At 35.8% G+C, this 20,826-nt stretch overlaps 2 protein-coding genes across 6 annotated transcripts in view; one reads left to right on the plus strand and one right to left on the minus strand.

The window, feature by feature from the left end:
• LOC136269546 (integrator complex subunit 13-like) overlaps positions 1-20,826 on the minus strand; it is an 83,733-nt gene that overhangs the window by 52,258 nt on the left and 10,649 nt on the right. The window lies entirely within an intron of this gene.
• LOC105337477 (FMRFamide-activated amiloride-sensitive sodium channel) lies at positions 1,949-20,783 on the plus strand. 2 transcript variants are annotated; one of them, XM_011442204.4, is made up of 2 exons: positions 1,949-2,468; positions 18,654-20,783. In XM_011442204.4, exons 1-2 carry the CDS (start codon positions 2,395-2,397, stop codon positions 20,548-20,550), a joined length of 1,971 nt encoding a protein of 656 aa, XP_011440506.3. In that variant the 5' UTR covers positions 1,949-2,394; the 3' UTR covers positions 20,551-20,783. The 2 variants fall into 2 exon arrangements, with proteins under 2 accessions (XP_011440506.3, XP_011440507.3); XM_011442205.4 differs by lacking the exon at positions 1,949-2,468 and adding an exon at positions 8,873-9,041.

The raw sequence follows: 20,826 nt of genomic DNA on the forward strand, positions 1-20,826 counted from the left end.
TTGGCTTCATTCATCACACCTCCCTCTGATTAAGTATATATTCATTACAATTACTGGATATATTTAAGCAGCATATGGAACTTGTCACAGACTCTCAATAAAGTTTGTTAACTCAACTTCAGGTACTGCAAAGGGTAATATATTGGCGACGTATAAAATAAAATTGCAAAAAAAATAAAGAATCAACATTTCCACAAACTTGACAATCATGTATATTTTTTGAAAAATAACAAAAAATCAAAAGCCTTTTGTTTCACTTACTCTTTGAAAGAAATAATCAAAATTATTTGATGCCAAAATTCTTCACCCAATATAAAGGCAGCAAAATTAATTATTCAATGGCCTTTTTGCAAACTTGACTTACTTAATTAAGAATGTTTTTTGTTCACAAAGCCTAGTAGCTTCCACCCCAAACTACACTTTATTTTCTTTGAATTGTCAGGTCGGAATAAAAGAAAAAGGTCAATTTCAAACAAATTAATACATCTCTAAACCAATTACTTTTATTACATCAGGGAAACCTCCAAAAATTAATAAGAAAAGCAAAGCCATTCTTTTTCCTCCTCCGCCACCAATTCCCCTTTTAATTTAAAGTAATGCAATGGTTTGTGCTTTCATAGGAAGCCCGCTGGTGTCTTACAACAGTTGGGTAATAGATAGAGCAGATAATCCAGGACTGTTCAGAGCTTTCATAAGACATCCCTCAGGTGCAATAAACTTGATATATATTCAATTGATTTGTTGCCTTTTTTGGCTTGATATATATTTTTTGGCTTCCTGAACCTGAGTTCTGTGTAGGGGGATGATATCCCGTATCTGTATTGTATTGGCCTGGTCTGTAGGGTAAATGTCTATGCTAAGTTTGTTTCAGATCATATTACAAAATAGTTTAGACCCATAGAACTGGTACCTTGGGGGAAGAATTGCAGAGTTTATCTAACATTTACAACAGAGGATATTGACACGATGCACGATGCACTGCAAAATCAAAATAATCCACAGTGGCATAAGTCATTTTGAACTACAGCTTCAGCAGATTTAGCCTCTTGCTTTTGGAAACAGAGAAATTAAGAAGATTATGGAAAAAAATCTAAAATAGTTGGATCACAAATTATTTAAACACTGAAAAATAACAATGGAATAGGGATTAGTTTGAATTATCTCAATTAAGCTTTATATTTTAGCAAAGTAGAGTCCAAAGACTTTTTGGATTTAAGTGGAAAACTTAATTAAATAAACTGGATGTATTTATTTAAACTATTACAAGGAAAATCCTGTCATGTCATGTGTATAATCTGAAAAAAATCTTATTTTAGTAAAATATATAAAAGATTTATTACATTATTTGTTGGACTTAAGGGAAAACTGTCAAAATCCAAGAAATATGGTGGATTAATTGTTTCTAGGAAAATCCCTCAGCGCTACAATCTGCCAGTTAGTGCCAGTGACCAACTTATAAAAACTTCTTTGCAGTCAGAGATATAATTCATGATTCAAATTTTATATCCCTAGGCATACTGCTATTTAAAAACACCATTAAGCTTTCAACCAATCATTATGTCCACTTTTTTGGACCAAATCTATAAACCTTTCTCTTTTTTGCAACTGATGTAAAATCTCAAATCTCATTAAAATCCCAGACAAAAAAATTCATCTCTGTAAATATAAGCCAATAATCCTATTGTCTGAGACATTTTTAAAGAATTCTTAAAGCAAAACAACCACAATAAAATCCTAATAAGATAATTGACAGCTTGTGTTGTGAGATGGGGACCAGTCTATGATTCTAAGTGTCCCCCCCCCCCCCCCAGACAAGGCTGTGTAACCCCTCACCGTCCTGTCTGACCAGTTGACAGTGATGTAGACCACTGACAAGAAATTTACATACCCTGAACCGTGACCTCAAAAAGTACACGACTACCATAGCAGGAGGTAGTGTCTCAGTTTTCCTCACAGTCTACATCTCTGGCTCTCTTATAGTCTATAGCATCTGTCAGTGTTACAGGACTAACACAATGGGTTCTCTCTGTTAGGACCCTCAAATACTTATTCTACTGAACCCTGAAATCTGGCCGCTCAGGGTCAGTATTAACTGAGAAAGCAGGGGGTCATTGGTTCCTGCCCTGAGGGGGCTAAGGCTATTGGATTAATGATTGCACAGGTTTGATAAGTTTAAAATATTGGAAAAAAAAATCAGCCACTGATCAGCAAGGGTTGAGCCAGTGAGACTGAGTGGGCTGTTGAGAGATTCTGTCAGTTTCTGGGAAATCAGAGCTTAGTCTCTAACTGGATGTGACGGTGATTCCTGCGTGGGGTGGCTTACCGGAGACCCTCAGCCATTGGACAACCACTCTCTACTGCCCTATGGGGTGCCGGGATTTTTAGTCAGTCTAGATGATGCGCGTACACTGTTCGTGTGGTGCAGCTTACTGCACAAGTAACACCTACGTTCCTGTCCAGAACCAAAGGTGAGATTTCTCTGACAATTAATTTAATTTATAAAAATCAATGTTCAAATATTAAAATATGAAACATTTAGATAGAGTAATTGATTTTCTTTTTTCAGTGCTAGTAATTTCTGCTGTCTTTTTTAATTTTTTTTTTTAATAAAGATCAGTTACATATATCAAAATTGCATTAATATATAATTAAGATCTGGGGATTAATGATTTTAGGAAAAATTAATTGCATTTGTTGACTTATACGTAGATGATAATATTATTTCATGGATATATAAATTCAAATTTGCCAAATAGTATTTAAGATAGGTAATGATACTATTCATCCATTAAATCAATCTTTTTTCTCCAAAATATTTCCAAAAGTTTGACAATTATAATAGTTATTAAACAATTTATGAAGAGCACGCCCCCCCCCCCCAAAAAAAAAAAATAAAATAAAAAATTGATACTGTAACAATTGCAACAGGTAGAAAAGTTAATTACATTTGTATAAAGACACCACCACTTTTCTTCCCCTACTAAAAAAAAACATCTCTTGCATTTGTACACTTATTTGTCAATATTTTTTGTACATTATGTACCATTAAGTGAACTGTGAAAAAAATCTTTTGAAATTTTAAAGGTTCATGAAACTTTACTTTGATCAAAAATCAATGCAGAGACCACACATTCAACTGACAGAAAAAAACAAGGCTTGGAACACAAGTCAAAAGTTCAGAGAAATCAAATGAATTAATTCTAAAGGCATCAAATACGGAGGTATCAAGATCAGTCAGGCCTTAAAGTAGACTCACTGTGAGTGACTTTCACATCTTGAACTTAACCAAGAGTCTATAATAAATTATTGCATTTCAACTTACAGAGGTGATAAAAAGAAGCCTGATATTGTAATGGACAGACATGTGTAGCAGTTTCATGGATATGAAAGTTGTTTATCCAATTCTGTTCAATTAAATTTATAATTATAAAATGCAAAAACCACAAATATAAACTTTTCTAGAATCTGCTGAAATGACAACAATTTCTGTTAATCCTGTAATTCAGATAATGAAAACTCTCTCTCTCTCCTCTCTCTCTCTCTCTCTCTCTCTCTCTCTCTCTCTCTCTCTCTCTCTTCTCTCTCTCTCTCACATAAATTAAGCACTCAATTTCATCAAAACAACAAGACCCGACCATACAATTAGTACAACAAGGGAGATAACTGCATCTTTATAATACAATGTGACATGGTGGGTATTCTGTCTATCTTTTCATCTGCTCAGTGACAGATTTATTAGAAGTGGCTGGAGTGATTCTTCTGTCTATCTCTTGACATGGTTATGTTCAAACATCAAAGGCTGACTGAAAGCTCTCAGGTACGGCTTAAATTAGCAGGAATCTGTAACAATCTGTGCCTGAGTATTGTCTACAGATCATAACCCCCAAACCCTCCACAGCCGGCCAGTGGATAACTAGCTCTGGACCTGCTGAGTGGAGAACAAGTTGTAGCTTATATACTCCTCCAAGCTGGCTATTGTATGACAATTTGCAGCCACATGTTTATAACCATGCTGGGAATTGCAGAATTATATCTATTGTTATACTTTTAAGCTGGCTAGTTAATTTAAGGAGAATAAGAACTCTGAACCTGAATGGGAATCGTCGGAGAACTTGAAACTATCCTCTGATTTGGCTATTGAAAAACTATTCTTATTCATCTTTTGAGCTCACATTGATTTTAGGACAATTTTCAAGCTGAGAATTTGGCCCTTGCCCAGAAATGATTTTCAAAATCCTTGGAAACATTTAAATGGACAGTCGAGGCAGATCGTCTTTCACCAGAATATAGAAATTCATACATTTACCTATATGACACAAGCAAAACATTAAAGATATACAATATTTACATTTGTAAATATGTTTCCTTATATATGAACCTATAGAATAGCGAAAACGTTCAATTCTGTGTGAACTTTTTCATGAGACCACAATGATCATAGCACATGCTTATCGATTGACGGTTGCATTATTGTAAACATAAACTCTCAGTAATTTTAAAGCTATACACGCTATAATTTCCGTCAATTTTGAATAACAGTGAAAATGCGTTTGTCTACTTATAAATATATTAGTGGGCTTTATCATTTATCTTGTAATGTTGGCTTGAGAAGTTCTGTAACATAAAGGAGTCAATACCAGTCCATGTATTACATACACAATAAACGGACGAGCTGGCCAAAAACAGCGCTCAAACCTCCGCCTCTTTCTGTTTCAGCTCTTTTTCTTCAAACTTTTGATGCATTTTTTTTTTTACTTTTGAAGACTTTTTAATCTTGTTTACAAAATTTTAAGGAAAGGACATGCATCATGTTTGAGACCTCTGAGCAGCCTTCAATAACTTTCTTTTGAACAAAGAAAACAAAAGCCCAGATCAATACAAGTACAATAATAAGAAAATTTCCCCGCAGCAGCTAAATGTCTCCCGAAATCCCGGAGCACGGAACCTTATGGACAAATTAAATGGGAGAAACAACATTCATTTGTCAAATTAAATGTAATTATTTGTTAAACACAAGCTGCTAAACATCACTATGGGGAGCCCCTGTCTTGCAGCCCTCAGTAGCTCTGTCTGAAAACAGAGTTAGGCTCTGTAGGGATTCACTGATGGACTTATCCCAATATGGCTGCTAATTGGCAGCCAATCAAACCCTATCTGCAACAGAATGCCTACATCTTTGGAAGAAACTTATATTTATCTCAATCCTTAATTTGGAGTAAATGAGGTTGGGGAGATTTTTTTTATAGTAATGTTCTTTTTCTTAGCTCAAATACCAGCTAATTTTTTTACTCCCTAGTTTTCGAAATTTACATCAGGTATAGCATGGTCATTAATATCCAAGTCTTTTTCTCAGACGAATTGTAAGACCCGAGGAATATGTTAAACTTCCCCAACAGTTTTAAAAGGGGCATGGTCACAATTTTGTTCCTAATTTTTTTTTTTATGCTTTGATTATTTACAAATGCTTTAGAAATGCATTTCTCTTGTTGAAATGAAATTTGAGAGTCATCCGTAGAGCTATTAGTAAGATTAACAGTGCTCACAATTCTTTGTCATGTAAACAAGGCTTGTGCCTTGTTTTTGTTTACATAGGTTCAATATACCAGTAAAAAATCTTTTTTCAAGCTGATTTGTCTATCTTCTTATTCATTTTAAGCATAAATATATAATTTCTAACGTTTAACACATTTATTTTAGGTCAAAATCTGGAATTTTCACTTCAACAACAAAAGCTTTGTTTACATGGTAAAGAATTGTAAGCTATGAAACTCGCTTATAACTTGACCAATAACACTAAAACTTTGGTTGCCTTACTGAAGCACTGTAACATTAAAATTGGAAAAAAATGATTTTTGACCAAAATCGTGACTATCATGCGCTAAAATTTTTAACACTTTTTTCTGCCTTTTGAATACCAGAAAGCAGAAAAAAGTGGTACAAACCACTACCACTAGGTCTGTCCAAAGCTACATTGCCTCCTTCACTTTTTGATAATTTTACATGAAATTAAACATACCTGTCAATTATTAGTACCATTCAAATCAATAAAAGGGGGAAAAATCTTCCTACCTTCATTTATACATCATCTGAATGACAGGTACAAAAACAAATTTTATTACAGAGATTTAAACACCTGGGAAATGTTTATTACATATATCTTTTCTCTATTTATTGAAGTACTTGGGACACCTTGCACAATTTGTTAATGTATCATCCTCTGAACTTTTCATGTCTTTAATGCAATGCAATGTTATATTCGTATAACAAATTCATAATATTAACTATTAATATCGAATTCACTATATACATGTTTTCTTTAACCACACTATAATTTTTGAGAATTGAGGCTTGAAATAAAAATACATTTACTTTGATACCTTTAATAATCGGATTGTGAATTGAAAAATTAATATGAAAATTAATTCATTCAAACTATTAAGTTAAATGGTAGCGCAGACTTCCTGATTTGTAAAGAAATTGGTTATAAAAGGGTTAAATTTCATTATTATTCTCCTCTACGGGACTCAAATTCAGTTCGCTATATCCGTAAATTTGTTATATCCGAATTCGTTATAACCGTAAAATTTTGCAAAGATATGATAAGAATTTTACTGGAGACTTATTAAAACTTCGCTATATTTGAGAATTCGCTTTATCCATGTTCGTACTAAACAAGTTTTACTGTACTTTGCCCTTATTTTCTTTTTCTTGATTAAAGCCATAATTATGGTGAGCAGTAACCCTCCTTTTTTGTTTTAATATGAAGTCTGGAATTCTGCATGTATGTGTACATATAAGGATTATCATATAACATGTATTGGATTATTCGATTATGAAATGGTACTTCAGTGTATTGAGGAGATGTCCTCAGACACCCTCGGAACTAATAAATGCCAGCTGGCCCCTGGTGCCTGCAATACTGGACACCTCAGCCACAACACAGAGGCCTACATCAAAGGGTGGCCACTGGCTGGGATTGTTACAATCCCTGGCATCCAACACTGGAATTCAGGATTCCATCATCAGGGAATCTGGGGGTGGTCAGTTCAGATAGAAAGAGGAAGAAAGAGAGAGGAAGAAAGAGACAGAGGGAGGGAGGAAAAAGAGGGAGAGATAGTGAGACAGAGAGAAGGTTTGGGAGAGAAGGGAAGAAAGAGAGAGGAAAGAGAGAGGCATAATGTAGTTAAGAGAGGAATGGCAATCCCTCATTAAGCAATGACTGGACTTCATTATCACCTGTGCTCTGTGTCTGGAATGCTTTGCTCCATCTGGGGGAGCTGAAATTTATAACAGGTCAGCAGTAAATGGTTCCTGGACTGAATCACCTTGAACAGGTATTCTCTGTGTGGAGTGTTTCAGAAACAACATATAACATACATTTACCAATGACAACTTTTTATCTATGGCATCACAGATAGGGAAACTGGATAGATTGAGGGGAGAGATTCACACTCCATATATACAGAACTTCTTGTCAATCATATTCTAAACAGAAAATCCTCAAACACTGCTACATACAGGAAGGCTAGAAAAGACAGATTTCGGGACAAAAGTAAGAGATCTGCTAAAGCTGCCTGTACTTGTCTGTGGTGTCTGTAGAAATGGTAATAAATAACCTGGATCTGTGAATCAGCCAGCGCCGTAATCATCGGTCATAATCACCATCATTATGTTCCCATGTCGTAATCTCATTCCTGCTTCTACGTTTCTGAAAGACATAGCCATTACTTTAGACAGATGTACGTATTTCTACAATATGGCCATCAACAGATGATTCTTCATCCTCTCAGGACAGGAACCCTCATAAAACAAATCAAAATAATGTACATCTGTACATAAATCCTCTAGACCTGACTTCCACACCCCCACTCTCTCAAGCTCTCTTGCCATCTTGAGGTACAAACACCTGGAACTTTGGTCTTCCTGCTTAAGGTACCTCACTACACCCAGACTTATACTTTTTAAGACCCTACGTCACAAGATGGCAATTTGAATGTTTTGTTAAACTGTTTATATCGTTCTGATTCAGTTGTATATTTGTCGTAGCTCAGTGGTTAAAGTATTGGGCTTCTGAACCGCAGTTCATGGAGTTTTTCTTCATGTTTACTGAATTAAATTTTTTAAAATGTCATTTTTCATCCAAAATTGCACATTTTTTTGCCTATTTGACTTAAATACTTCTTATCCATTATGATATCTATCATAATCAAGTATTGATTCAACTACTGATTTCAGAAAATATTTTAAGGTGTAGTGAGCCACCTTAACACAGTCCATCCCTAGTGCTAATGTTCAGGACTGATAACAGGTTAAAGAGCCGCGGTACGATGTAGGAATCCTCTGTCTCTTGGTGTTGTTTTATGTCTCACACAAAGATCAGCCAGTGAAACAGTTGACCCTCCAGTACAGCTGATACCTGGTCTGTTACTCTCAGGTCTACAGGTGTGGAGTCCAGGTGTTTGCAATACACAATACAATGATGAACATCTTCTAGGTAAAAGCTGCTGAAACACAGGTACATCCATGGACATCCTTGGTCACCTACAGCAAGAAGCTGATACATGTACCACCCCCACCTCTTTTTTGAGTCTGGGGTCTCTCTTTTTCACCCTACCAGTCTGTAAACTGTCTCCATTAATATTCACCCCTTGAGCCTGTGGTCTCACTTCTTCTCCCTGTAAGTCTGTAGTCTCACTGTGGTCACTCCCTACCACCTACATTCAGCTTCCCTCACTCAGAATGACCAGTGGTCTGGGATATGGAGATAAAGGTAGTCTCCAGGTGTCCAGGTGTACGACTGCTTCCTCCCCACCTCCCCCCTCTAATTAGACAGGGAACATTTCTCCCATCACAAACAATTACCCACAGGTAGTGGGATTGGGTGTTTTTCTGCTGCTCCAACACAGAACACTGGCGTGAACCGTAGCTATGCTGTTGCCCAGCTTACTGCCTCAGTGATGCTCGGGCAGGTCTTGATGCTTTCTTATTACCTACTGTGATTTATTACAATTCTAACTTATGAATGGATATATAGCAAATGGGTAAGTTCAATATATCTTATGGTAAAATATCACTCTCATCAATCCTTTTTCTGGAGCGAGTTTTATGAAGCTTGGTAACCTCAGCATATTGTAAAAATATAAATTCTAGGAATGATCAATCCAATGTCGATTCATCTGTAATTAATCTGTCAGTTTTAACATCTAGTTAATATTGCCATGGTTCTATAAAGCCCACAATACCCTGACATCAATTGACCATCAATCAACGAGGGGTTGATTTATCCATATCAATATGTCAACTTCAATTATTCATTCTACACAAAAAACTGAAATAAGATAACCATTCCTTAATTTAAAACACATACAAATTAGAAATTTTTTAAAAAGCTCAAAATGAGAATTCAACCTTGGGTTAAATCTGACTGTTGAGTTAGATTGACTTTTGAAGGTTAATATTTATCTTTCTTTCCTTCAATACTCAGCTTCACAAGTGGTTCGATATGATGTAAAATTAATTAGATAATATTCTGCACTAGGGGTGAATCATATTTCATAAGTTCACAAAAGATAACAAACCAAGGAGTCAATTTTTTGCACTTAGAACTGTGAACGAAGAAGTTGTCATAGAAACTGAGAATATTTGGTTAGAGCGGACCTCGTCGGATTGACACGTCCAAGTCGCTCTCGATGTCTTCCCCTGTATTCCGCTGTATTATCATGCATTTCCTGGGGGACAGAGAGAGCCCAGAGACAATGACCAAAAACATGACACAGGAGCTGTAACTGTCAAATAGCTGACATCAATGGCCGACTGTGAATTAACAAAGACGTCAAAAATAATCCAGAGCTTAACGTGCTTAACTTATAAAGGCTGAAGCCTAGCCACACAGCTTGAGATTTTATTTCCATGGTTTATACCAATATATGACCATGAAAATTAATTAATGGATTGAATTAAAATTACAATATTACATCTCTCAGTATTGTCATATCTTGTTTCAAAATTGAATTTTAGAAGTTTTAAAATCTGTAGAAAAATCAAAATTTCACCATACTAATCTTAAAGGATTATTTTTGCTATAACAAAAAATAAATTTCACAATTGTACCCTGTTTATATAAAAAATGAGATCTTACATTGTCCCTTAATAAATGCATATGTCAGCTGAAACATATTTCAATCTAATGGTACAAATTGCAATCTACAAAAACGTGCAACAATTAATTGATCATTTAAGTTACTTTAGAATTATAATTCAAACATTTAAATCAATTTGATAATGATTATGAAAATTAATGAGAAAATATTTCATCTATGAAGGAGAACGCAGTTTAGCGAGATTTATTGGGTTGTTGCCGATGTGAGCGAGTCTGAGACTTGTCGTTCCTAGCACCTCTTGACTTAACATTGAACCACTATGTTCACAAACTTTTCTACATCAAGAGCTGCGGAATTAGAAAACTTTGAATGAATTGAGGCAGAAGTCAGGAAACAATGCTCTCTGAAGAGATTTCCAGATTATGTTGTTGTGAAACACTCTCTGTAAGTCAATAGCTCTTTGTCAATATAACAATACTCCAGAAATTCTAAGAGGAAAACTCGACATGAGAATACGTAACATATGACTGCATTACACAACACTTATGGAATCCCTCGAAAAATATCAAGAGGAGTCGCAAAAAATGGGCACAAAACAATGGTAGAAATTTACGATAACGATTCTTTTGGGTAAATTCTTCTAAGAAAATAAAATTATAGGGTTGTATATGGTATGCATTTCTAACATATATTGGAAAAGGATGCACCGCAGGGTATACCCTTTATAAATATAACAATGATGTTGTCATTTCTTTTCCTTCTATTGGCATGAATAAATACTGGTTTGGTTGTACATCTAATATTGTATCCTTTCAAGTTAAAGCTCAAGTTCAATGGAAACTAGTTGGACCTATAATATTCTAGTTTATATATGTATAAACTGTCATTCAATATTCAAATATTGTTGTCTCAAAATACTTCATAAAGTGTTGAAAAAACAGAGGAACATTCCCTTTTAATGGTTTATTTTACAAAGATGACAGGAATTTTGAGTGAAACTTAAAGTTTCAAATGAAATAATATGTGATCAATATGAAATAATTGATCTATGCATGAAGATACTTATAAACAGCATCTAAAAGAAGTTGGGAAGAAAATCATGTACCAGGTAATTATGACCATCTATCATGCAGAGTTAACTCAAGTCATTCTATTCAGGTCCAAATGAATGGTCATCAAGGTCATTGGGACATATACATTTGGGATTAAGTCCGTGAAGGTACACTGAGGGTCAGGTTGTCATTGTTTTTTAAGGGTCACACATAAATTAAAGTTGGTTCATGAATGCATCTCAGGTCAACTGTAGAATGACTGATTAAGAAAAGGTCACATAGAAAATGAAGGTCAGGTCATGTCTAAGGTGAACTAGGTTAACATGAAGGTCATTGGGTGAGAAGAAAATCTGGGTTACCGGTATTGGAGTCTTTAAGAGGGTCAGCAAACTTTCCTAGTAGTGAGATGTCCTATCATTGGTTACTGATGATGCCTGATTATAGAAGGTCTGTCAGATCCCCTGTGAGTGTAAAAAGTTGATATTCCCCAGAGTTTATATATATTTTTATTTTTGATCTAGAGCAATATTTACAATGTAATCAACCTCCAACTATAAATCATATCTACCAAGACATTCTGTGAAGCCTGCATTCTGAGACGGAGAGATTTATCTCTACTACTCAGAACTATGGAACTGAATCATTCTGCCATAAAACGGCCATAGAATCAAGACAAAACCTGAAAGAGCAAGCCATTACAGTCATTCAGAGAAAGCACAGACCTGGGGAAGATTTGGGGGTTAAAGCAGTAAGCTCCCTTGAGATTCTGCACTATAAGACTCCTGGGTTGTGTGTAGACCAGTCTAGTTCCTTTGCAGTGAGGTCATGTGACTTAATCACGTGACCATGTTTAGCAAACAGACTAATGGCAGAAACAAGGCATATGCTTTTCCTTAATATTAACTCTATTTGTCACAATTTGCCAAGACCATCAATTTTAACAAAATTTACATAATTTGGCAGCATAAGACTCAGCATTCTTTCTGCTCCCATGTCTGTCCGGGAGAGATGATTAATCGGAATTTAGATTTGTCTGATTTATTAGTGAGTTGAGCTGAATTGAGAATTGACTGACAAAATTAATGGCTAAGTGCTAAACTTCTGGGCTACTTTTTTATGACTTGGAATTCCTAATTCCATTACTTCATAACAGAGTTCTTTAGCAATTTAATATATCATAATGGCAATCATTTTTCAACAGTACAAACTTCAGAATTCACGAGAAATCTAGAAGGATTAAGTTAGCCGTAAAATCTGTCACTGCTTGATGTATTCCACATTGGTGGAATTCCAAGAAAATCCTGACTATATAGAATTAGTCTGAATTTTGATACACCCACAGATAGATATATATTTCTATAGTTATTAAATCAAGTGAAAGCTGACAAGTTTCCTCGGATTAGAAGAACTTCAGTCTATGATGTAACCCATGTACAGTGTATGTGTAATTAGTGTAGATACCAATACTCAATGCTGGGTCCTTTATTCTACATGTATTTCAAGGCTGATATTTGCTCTCTGTCAAGTGCATTCAAGCAGTGTGTTGCCATTAAAGGTTCTACAAATAAAATGGCTGACAGATCTGAGAAGTCCTGCATTTGTCTCAGTTTAAGTTAAGACTTGACCACACAACAAATATGACTGCATCCCCCCCTACTCTTTTTTACACTTAATTTTCATTTCGTGGAGGATGCATACAGTAAAACCTTCTTATGTCTAACTCCATTTATGTGGTCTAATAATTAGAACAAGGAAAAATTTAAAATATCTAAGAAATGGAGATACAGTACTGGTTAAGAGACTCATCTATTATATACTAAAATACTCTGCCTTGATTTGAACATATTTTGATTGTAGTTATATACAATTAGGATTGGACACAAATTCTGTAACTTAGAAGTCTTCTCCCTTTAATATATAAAAGATATATTTCAGATATGCATGTTCAATATACCAAAGTTCAACTAAAATATCCCATCCTAATATTATAGAGAACCATTTAAAGGATTGAACCTGTACTGTTCACTTCTTGATTTCCCATAATACACAGATCAAGCTTTGATTGGACAGTCCCTCAAAGACTCCAGTTCAGATACAGTCAAACTTCGTTATCTCGAACTAGATGGGACTGTTTAAAAACTTCGAGATATCAAAGTATTCGAGATATCGAGAGTAGAATACTTAAAAAATAAGTAGTTGGGACTTACAAATAACTTCGACATATCCATTGTATTCAAAATATCAGTGTTCGAGATATCGAAGTTTAACTGGAGGTCACACAATGGACATCCTAAAGTACATCATACAAAATGCATTCCCTCAATCTAAGAGGCAAAAAACAAATGGATGCATACTACTGCACCATTACACCTATCAACACCCATCCAAAATAAATTGTTCTAAGTGGCTGATCGTTTACAAATAAACACTAACAACCAGCGCTAATGCCTCCACAAATTAATGGGCCGGGCGCTGCCCAGTGCTAATTAATTCCATGCCTTAACAAGCAGGGCACCACAAACAATGCCCCATCACTCCCCACTATAGCTGGATAACCAAGCAGACACAAGCCATTAGTTAACCCTCCAGCCCCGTGACGCAATGTTAAGATCAGCCACATCTGAAAGCTATTTACTGCCATTCATGACCAGCCCAGTGATGGGACTTGACAGATATAAGTTATATCCATGCCAGGAAGTTTTATGTATCCCCCTTTAACAAACCACCCCCCCAACCCTTCTTAGTGTTTCAATGGACCCCCATAGTGCACCCCCTCCCCCACCACTTCATAGCTTGGGTCACTCATAAAAGAGAGATTAGTTTTTACCCTCAATCATGCTTATATGTACACATTGTGCATCACCTCTCCATCCACCCACCCCAGCACAAACTTGAGGTGACTTATCTCATATTGTGAGGACAGCATCACTTATTTTACCCAGCATCCCCCATTGAGGTTACATGTCTGCTATTTTCTAGTACAAGTACTAAGCTGACATATTCAAAAATACTTTGTTTGCTTTCTGGTCCAGAGTCAATAAATTTTGTTTACAATGCAGAAGTTATCAACTGTAAAAGAGAAAAATACAGAAAAAAGAAGGAAAACAGATTCTTAAGGTTAAATTATGGGGAAAAATATGACTTTCAAGATAAGTCTTTGCTTTGACTTTAAGATAGACCAAAATCCTAATACAAATGGTATCCCTCTCAATTGTGACAGTTCGATACGAATGTCCAAAGATAAAGAAATGCAGCTGACTGCATAAGTAAAACATTTCTCTCATCATAAAAGTACAAACCTATTTGAGGTACCACACACTTCTTTATCAAAGTACACTTGATACAGGCCTATTAGAAGTAGCAGTTTTAGCTATAACAATCAATTCGAGAGCCATAATCTACTAGTGAACTATTTCAATTTATCACTCATCCATCATTGTAACAACACCCTGGTCCGATTCAAAGAGACCTCCATCATCTTAATGTTTCTACCCCAGCAGGGAGGTGTCAGATAAAATTAGCTACAATCCCAATTGTTACTGGGTGTTGAATCAAAGTTAATATTTTAATTTTTATAGTATGTCATTATGTGATAAGAACACAGCAGAATTCATCTTGATCTCACACAAGATGAAATACCACACTGATATCAAATTCTTCCTTCCTTTCTTTTTTTTTTTTCATTATTCCCAAAAACTGTTCAACCTTTGATTTGGTGCCTTAATGTAAACCAGCCTGCCTTTGATAAAACAGAGAAATCTTATTTTTGTCAGAAGTTTCTGATTTTCTGCTGATCAGTTGATGCAGATTGGGATGGATTTATCCCCGTGCGGACATTAGTTTCCGACTGTTTCCTCCCTTTGCTTCCCCCATCAAAGATTGGACCCGAGGTTCCTTGTTAAGTATACAGATCAGGAAACGCTGTTCAGTGTTCGCCTGCCCACTTCCTTGATGCTGCATCAATGATCAGCGATCAATCCAAGGTGTGAATACAGAGCGCGTCTGATCAAGGTCTCAAAGAAGCTTCAGCCGCAGTAAACAAACTTTTAATTCTTCAAAGACAGTCCCTTAAAATCAATCCCACATTTGAAAATGCAAATTTGCGGCTCTCGTCACATTTAACACAACACTGTTATTATATGGTGAGAGTGATAAAGCTATCAATGATCCAGACACGCGCCTGTGTTTACATGATTTTATTTGTTTGTTTATTTGAGAATTGAAAATGCTGGAGTTCAAAATAAACATTAAGACAATTTTGTTCCGACAAATTTGAAAAAATATTTGGAAAGCGCTCAGTAGTATATTTTTCTTTGACAAAAATAGAAGCAATATTTTAGGGTTACATGGGAGCTGCCTCTGGAACTGAAGCACTACTGTTGATTCATAATTAAATGCGAGGAACTAATATCTGCATAAATCGCGAGAAGCACCCCTCGCGGATTTTAAAATCTGTTTTATTTTTTGAGAGTTGAGAATTATAAGATATTAGAATAAAAGTTCTACAATCGTGATTTTAAATTCTCGCTTTTAGATACAAAACAGCTCGCGAAATTAAGAACTCAAGTAAAATAAGTAATCTAAAGTATTTCATACATTGTAATACATGTACAGTAGCTCAGAAATGAATGGTTCCCAACCCAAAAATATGACATTTCAAATATTACACCCTGGAGTATGCCATAACAGTAGTCAGTAAATAAATTCTGGACATTTTTACACATTTCTTGAGCGACTAAAAAATTACCAGCAAGGGATGAGTGGGTTGGCTCTCTAAAATATTTAACTTTTTCTGAGGTGGGAGGGGAGTTAGTCTTTTTTTCTATATCTCTGTGAGGTAAAACAATCACTATAATGAAGCACTGATTAATAAGAAATCCCTAAATTCCTGCCATTGCCCAAACCTCTATAACCTTCATTAATGTAATGAAAAAATGGGAAATGAAAAACTTAAAGAGCCACAGAGGTTTCTTTTGTCTTAATCCCAGATCAGGAACTTCAGTCATTTTGTTATAAACCTTGGCTGTATTAAAGGAACCACACATCTTGTAGAACTTCCCTTCCTTTGGTCTCAGACATTGTTAATAAAACTGAACCTGTCTATAATTATATTTTATTTGTTCAAGAGTCATAAATTTAACAACATGCAGAATATTTGGGATATTTGGCACACAAATCTTTCAGAGACTCTCTCTCTCTCTCTCTCTCTCTCTCTCTCTCTCTCTCTTTCACACCTGCACACAAAGAATATAAGACATAATTAAAAAATTTCTGTGTGAACTTCTTCAGGAACTGCTCTTATCCAAGGTTGGACCCAGTGTTTGATCTTCTGAAGGTCATTTACAGACAAGTATAACAAGTTCTTCATTGTAGTGCGGTTAGAGTTACTCACTTAAAAGAACTCGAAGCCAACTAATAACAGGCTCAATCGAGCACTCAATAACAGGCTCAATCGAGCACTCAATATCAGAGGAGCCAGCCCATAGAACACGGTCTTTCACCCCACCAACAAATATTTCAGCCACAAAGATCTTCAAATTTTTTAGATCGTTTTCCTTTTTCGACTTTTTTAAAGACACTTAGTAAATGTGTGCAAAAATATTTGTTAGACCTCTGAGTATACGCCCTTTGACAGAATTATGCTGAAAGCTTGATGATGTATGACTTGAAAAGAAAAAAATTTAAAAGTTTAATTATCATTTAACAACTTTATGAAAAACACAAAACAGATGGTGAGTTAATCACACAAAAAAAAAATTCAAGGGAGATTACTCTAATTAAAACTTGAATTTCTTAATTTGAAAGAGTTGTACTATCTATATTACAAACAAGTAGGTGTATAATAAAGTTCATTCATATTTATAAAATTTTTATAACCATTTCAGAGCGTAAAACAATTTGTAATTAAAAAAATAAATTCCAAAGTATTCTAATTGGTCAAAATTTGCACTTAAATTTGCTACGTGTATATTAAGAGAAATAATTTGTTTTGCATGTGTGTTGCATAGTTAGGTAGGCAACATATGTTTTATGATTTAAACATCTGTGTTTTGCAAATTATATTTCACGCTACTTTAACCAGAATCAATTAATTACAATATTATCTGAGAGAGCTTTTAAGTATCTATATATCTCTTCTATATCAGCTGTTACAGAGCTTATTTTCAAAATACACCAAATATAAATTACACACATAAGTAAGGCCTAATGAACCAGGACCAATATGATAATGAAACTTTGTAATTCACAAGGATTACATACTGCTTTTTATTGGAAAAATTAATCCTATGCCATTCCTTTGTAATATAATATTGCTGATTACAGGGGAGACAACCTTAGTTATAGAACGATAACTTTGTTTATTTATATGTTGGTCGGGGTTACGCCAATAGAAATAAATAAAAATATAGGTTAATTCCTCCTGACACATCTGAGTCTCCTCCACGGAATGGCCGCTATTACCGGAACATTACCTATATCACTGTTATTGTTGTGCATATGTCTTCACTTATAATATTTAACTTGGGTCGGATATACGATAGCGTTTGAAGCAACTCTCATACTTCAGCATTGTTCATAGCAAGAGATTAACTAGATCCATTGTTTTGTTTTCCTGCAAGGTTACAATAACAGTATCTATAGACTTCTTAAAATCTTTGGCCCTAATCTAGAGCAGCTTATAAAAAAAAAAAAATTTATATCAAATAAGTTGATGTGTCCTTCTATCTGCTGATGTTGCATTCAATTGTGTAGCTTAACTCTGACGTCAATTGATTTCTCACAGTTCTCTTTCAAACAAAAAAAAAAATTATTTTTTTTTTTTTGGGGGGGGGGTGTTATTGTTTCCATTGGTTCTGAAATAACAATTATGACAGTCTTCTGGTGTGAAGGTTTTGACATTCGTCACTTGAATCTCTCACATCTTTGTTTTCTCAAGGTTAACGAAGATCAGTTCAGAAAACAACAGTTAATCTACGATAATCAGCTCAGGAAAACAATGTTTAATCTATGCTCATCCCTCCTTCCTGTTAATTTGCTGACACATCATATTTACATGAAGTATGATTATGTTCTGACTTTGAGTGTGGGGGACAAATTGAAAAAGAATCCATACAAATAAAGCAATCACATTTACGGAGGCAAAACAGCATCCCTAGGAGTTTACGAGGATTAATAACTCAGCGTGAACTCTAATAGTCTACCAATTTTCCACATCCAAAGCTTCAGAGAGATCGGACTTGTAAAATCATAACTAAAGTCATAAGTGTTCTTCATGACATGTTATTAGCTGTATCCTCTATACTACATGTATTAGAATTATTAAAATAATTGCTGTCATTTACCCAGCAGTTCTAACTGCATCTCCATATAAGATCAACCTTAAATGGTTGATGTAATTTAAAAGTTTAATAGCAAATATTTATGAATGTCTGCAGGACTGTTGAGTTCGTAGGTTGATAATTGTAATTCCAGACCTAACACTTCCTTCTTTTTTTTGTAGGGGTCAGAATAAAGAACACATGAAGTTTTCACCTGTAGGAAAGTTTAACTATTTTCACGACCATTTGAAGATGCCGCCAAATGACACCCATGCTCGAAAGAAAAATCGAAAATCGGCCATGGCCATAGTGCAGGAACTGGGGTCCGAAAGTAATGCACATGGTCTAGCGAAAATCGCCATGTCACGAAAAACTAAACGAAAAGTGATGTGGTCTCTGCTGGTGATAATTGGGTTTACGGCGGCCGCCATACATTTGTCATTCCTTGTGATAAAGTACCTACAGTACAATGTGGTGGAAGTCTCCGAAATGAAGGACGGAATGCCGGTGGAATTTCCATCGGTAACAATCTGCAACACGCAGGCTTTATCGCTTACCAAACTGAAGGACAGAATGAATGAAACTCCCGATATCAACAACTGGTTTCAATTTATTAGCAATGCAAACTTTGGTGAACACTTCTCGCGAGTGGAGTCTGTTCAGGGATTTTACGAGAATTTATTCCAGGAAGCCAAAAACGTGGGCCATGAAATAAACGATACGTTACTTCACTGCCGATTCAATCAAAGGCCGTGTCACCCTCACAACTTCACTCGATATTTCAACGGCAAGAACTACTATAACTGCTACACGTTTAACAGTAAGATGGGGGACCATAACATGCAGTATATGCATACCACCGGTCCCCAGCATGGCCTCTCAATCGTCATGGCACTGGACAATGACGACCCTCCGCTAGGGGCATACGGACTCTACAACCAAGAGAGTAACATTGAGCACACCGCTGGACTGAGGGTCCAGGTTCATGCCCCCCAGACGATGCCCAGCCCCATGGATCACGGATTTGACATCCCTCCTGGGTATTCGTCCTCCGTGGGTCTAAAAGCCGTGATGAATTCAAGGAAACCTTATCCTTATGGAAACTGTACATATGACAGACTTAAAAGATACCCAAAATACAGGAATACAATATTCTCCTGTTTCCAGTTGTGTAAGCAAGAGATAGTGATTCGCGAGTGTAAGTGTCGGACCTCCGGACTCCCAAGCACTCCGGAACAGAAAAATTTGTCTTACTGCGGGACGTTCCATCACTGGCAGAACTTATTCCAACAGCTAAGTAAGTCTGGCTCATTCAATAGAACACACCTGTACAACCAGAAACTGGACTGCGAGGTCAAGGTGCTCCATCGTCTCTCTAACGACCGCAGTTACGAGGTCGGGTGTGGGTGTTTCCAGCCATGTCAAGAGACCTCCTATCAAAAATCCATCTCCCTCTCTTACTGGCCCCTCGAGTTTAACCAGTACAATGCCTTACAGACATTTTATGGAATTTTAGAAGATTCAAATCGGATAAATAATTCCTTCATGTCAGAGGCTTATTACAATCTTCATGAAATTATTAAGAAATATGAGCCACTGGCTCAAAACATGACTGGAGAAAATGCGGAACAATTATTACATGCCGATATTCCGATGGATGAGAGACGAAAGCAGGCCCGTGCCACTCAACTCATTCATCAAAATCTCCTTCGTTTGAATGTTTATTTAGAAGACCTTAGCGTCATAGAATTTAAGCAGATGGCTGACTATGATATAGCAGATTTACTGTCAGATATCGGAGGAACTTTAGGACTGTGGATGGGGATTTCGATTCTGACAATTATGGAGTTAGTGGAACTCGCGATTCGCCTGGTTGCCATTTTATTCAAATCGGAAAATAGATATCCTGATCACATGGATGACCACAGTTCAGCCAATGGAATTTTAGAACACTCGACAGAGAGGGCGATATACCCTCAAGATACATATGATCCATACACACAGCCTGAGTTTCAGAGTTTTGAAAAAAATGATTACGGTCGGACTACAAACGATTTACCTCCCGACTCGCCTATCTGAAATTTGTGTTTTCATTGATTTCTTGGTTAAACTGACGATTTGAATGTGTCTGTGATATATTGTTTCAAATGGAATATGTATACATGTGTAATGTGAAAATACTCTGTTGCAGTGAAGATTTTATTGATCAAATCTCTCAGAAAGTTAAAATCTGGAACCATTCATTGTGCAACTGAAAATGTTCAAATTATCATTCACATAAGTATCTAATAAACCATTATCACATAAATCAATCACCGTTTTCTTTTTAACAGTCTTGTGCTTCATACTCAGTTA

Source organism: Magallana gigas, chromosome 4 (genome assembly GCF_963853765.1).
Source record: "Magallana gigas chromosome 4, xbMagGiga1.1, whole genome shotgun sequence".
Taxonomy (NCBI): domain Eukaryota; kingdom Metazoa; phylum Mollusca; class Bivalvia; order Ostreida; family Ostreidae; genus Magallana; species Magallana gigas.

Coding starts and splice junctions, on each gene's coding strand:
- LOC105337477 (XM_011442204.4), top strand. CDS start 2,395: ATGATGCGCGTACACTGTTCGTGTGGTGCAGCTTACTGCACAAGTAAC. Junction 2,469..18,653: donor GTTCCTGTCCAGAACCAAAG/GTGAGATTTCTC, acceptor TTTTTTTTGTAG/GGGTCAGAATAAAGAACACA.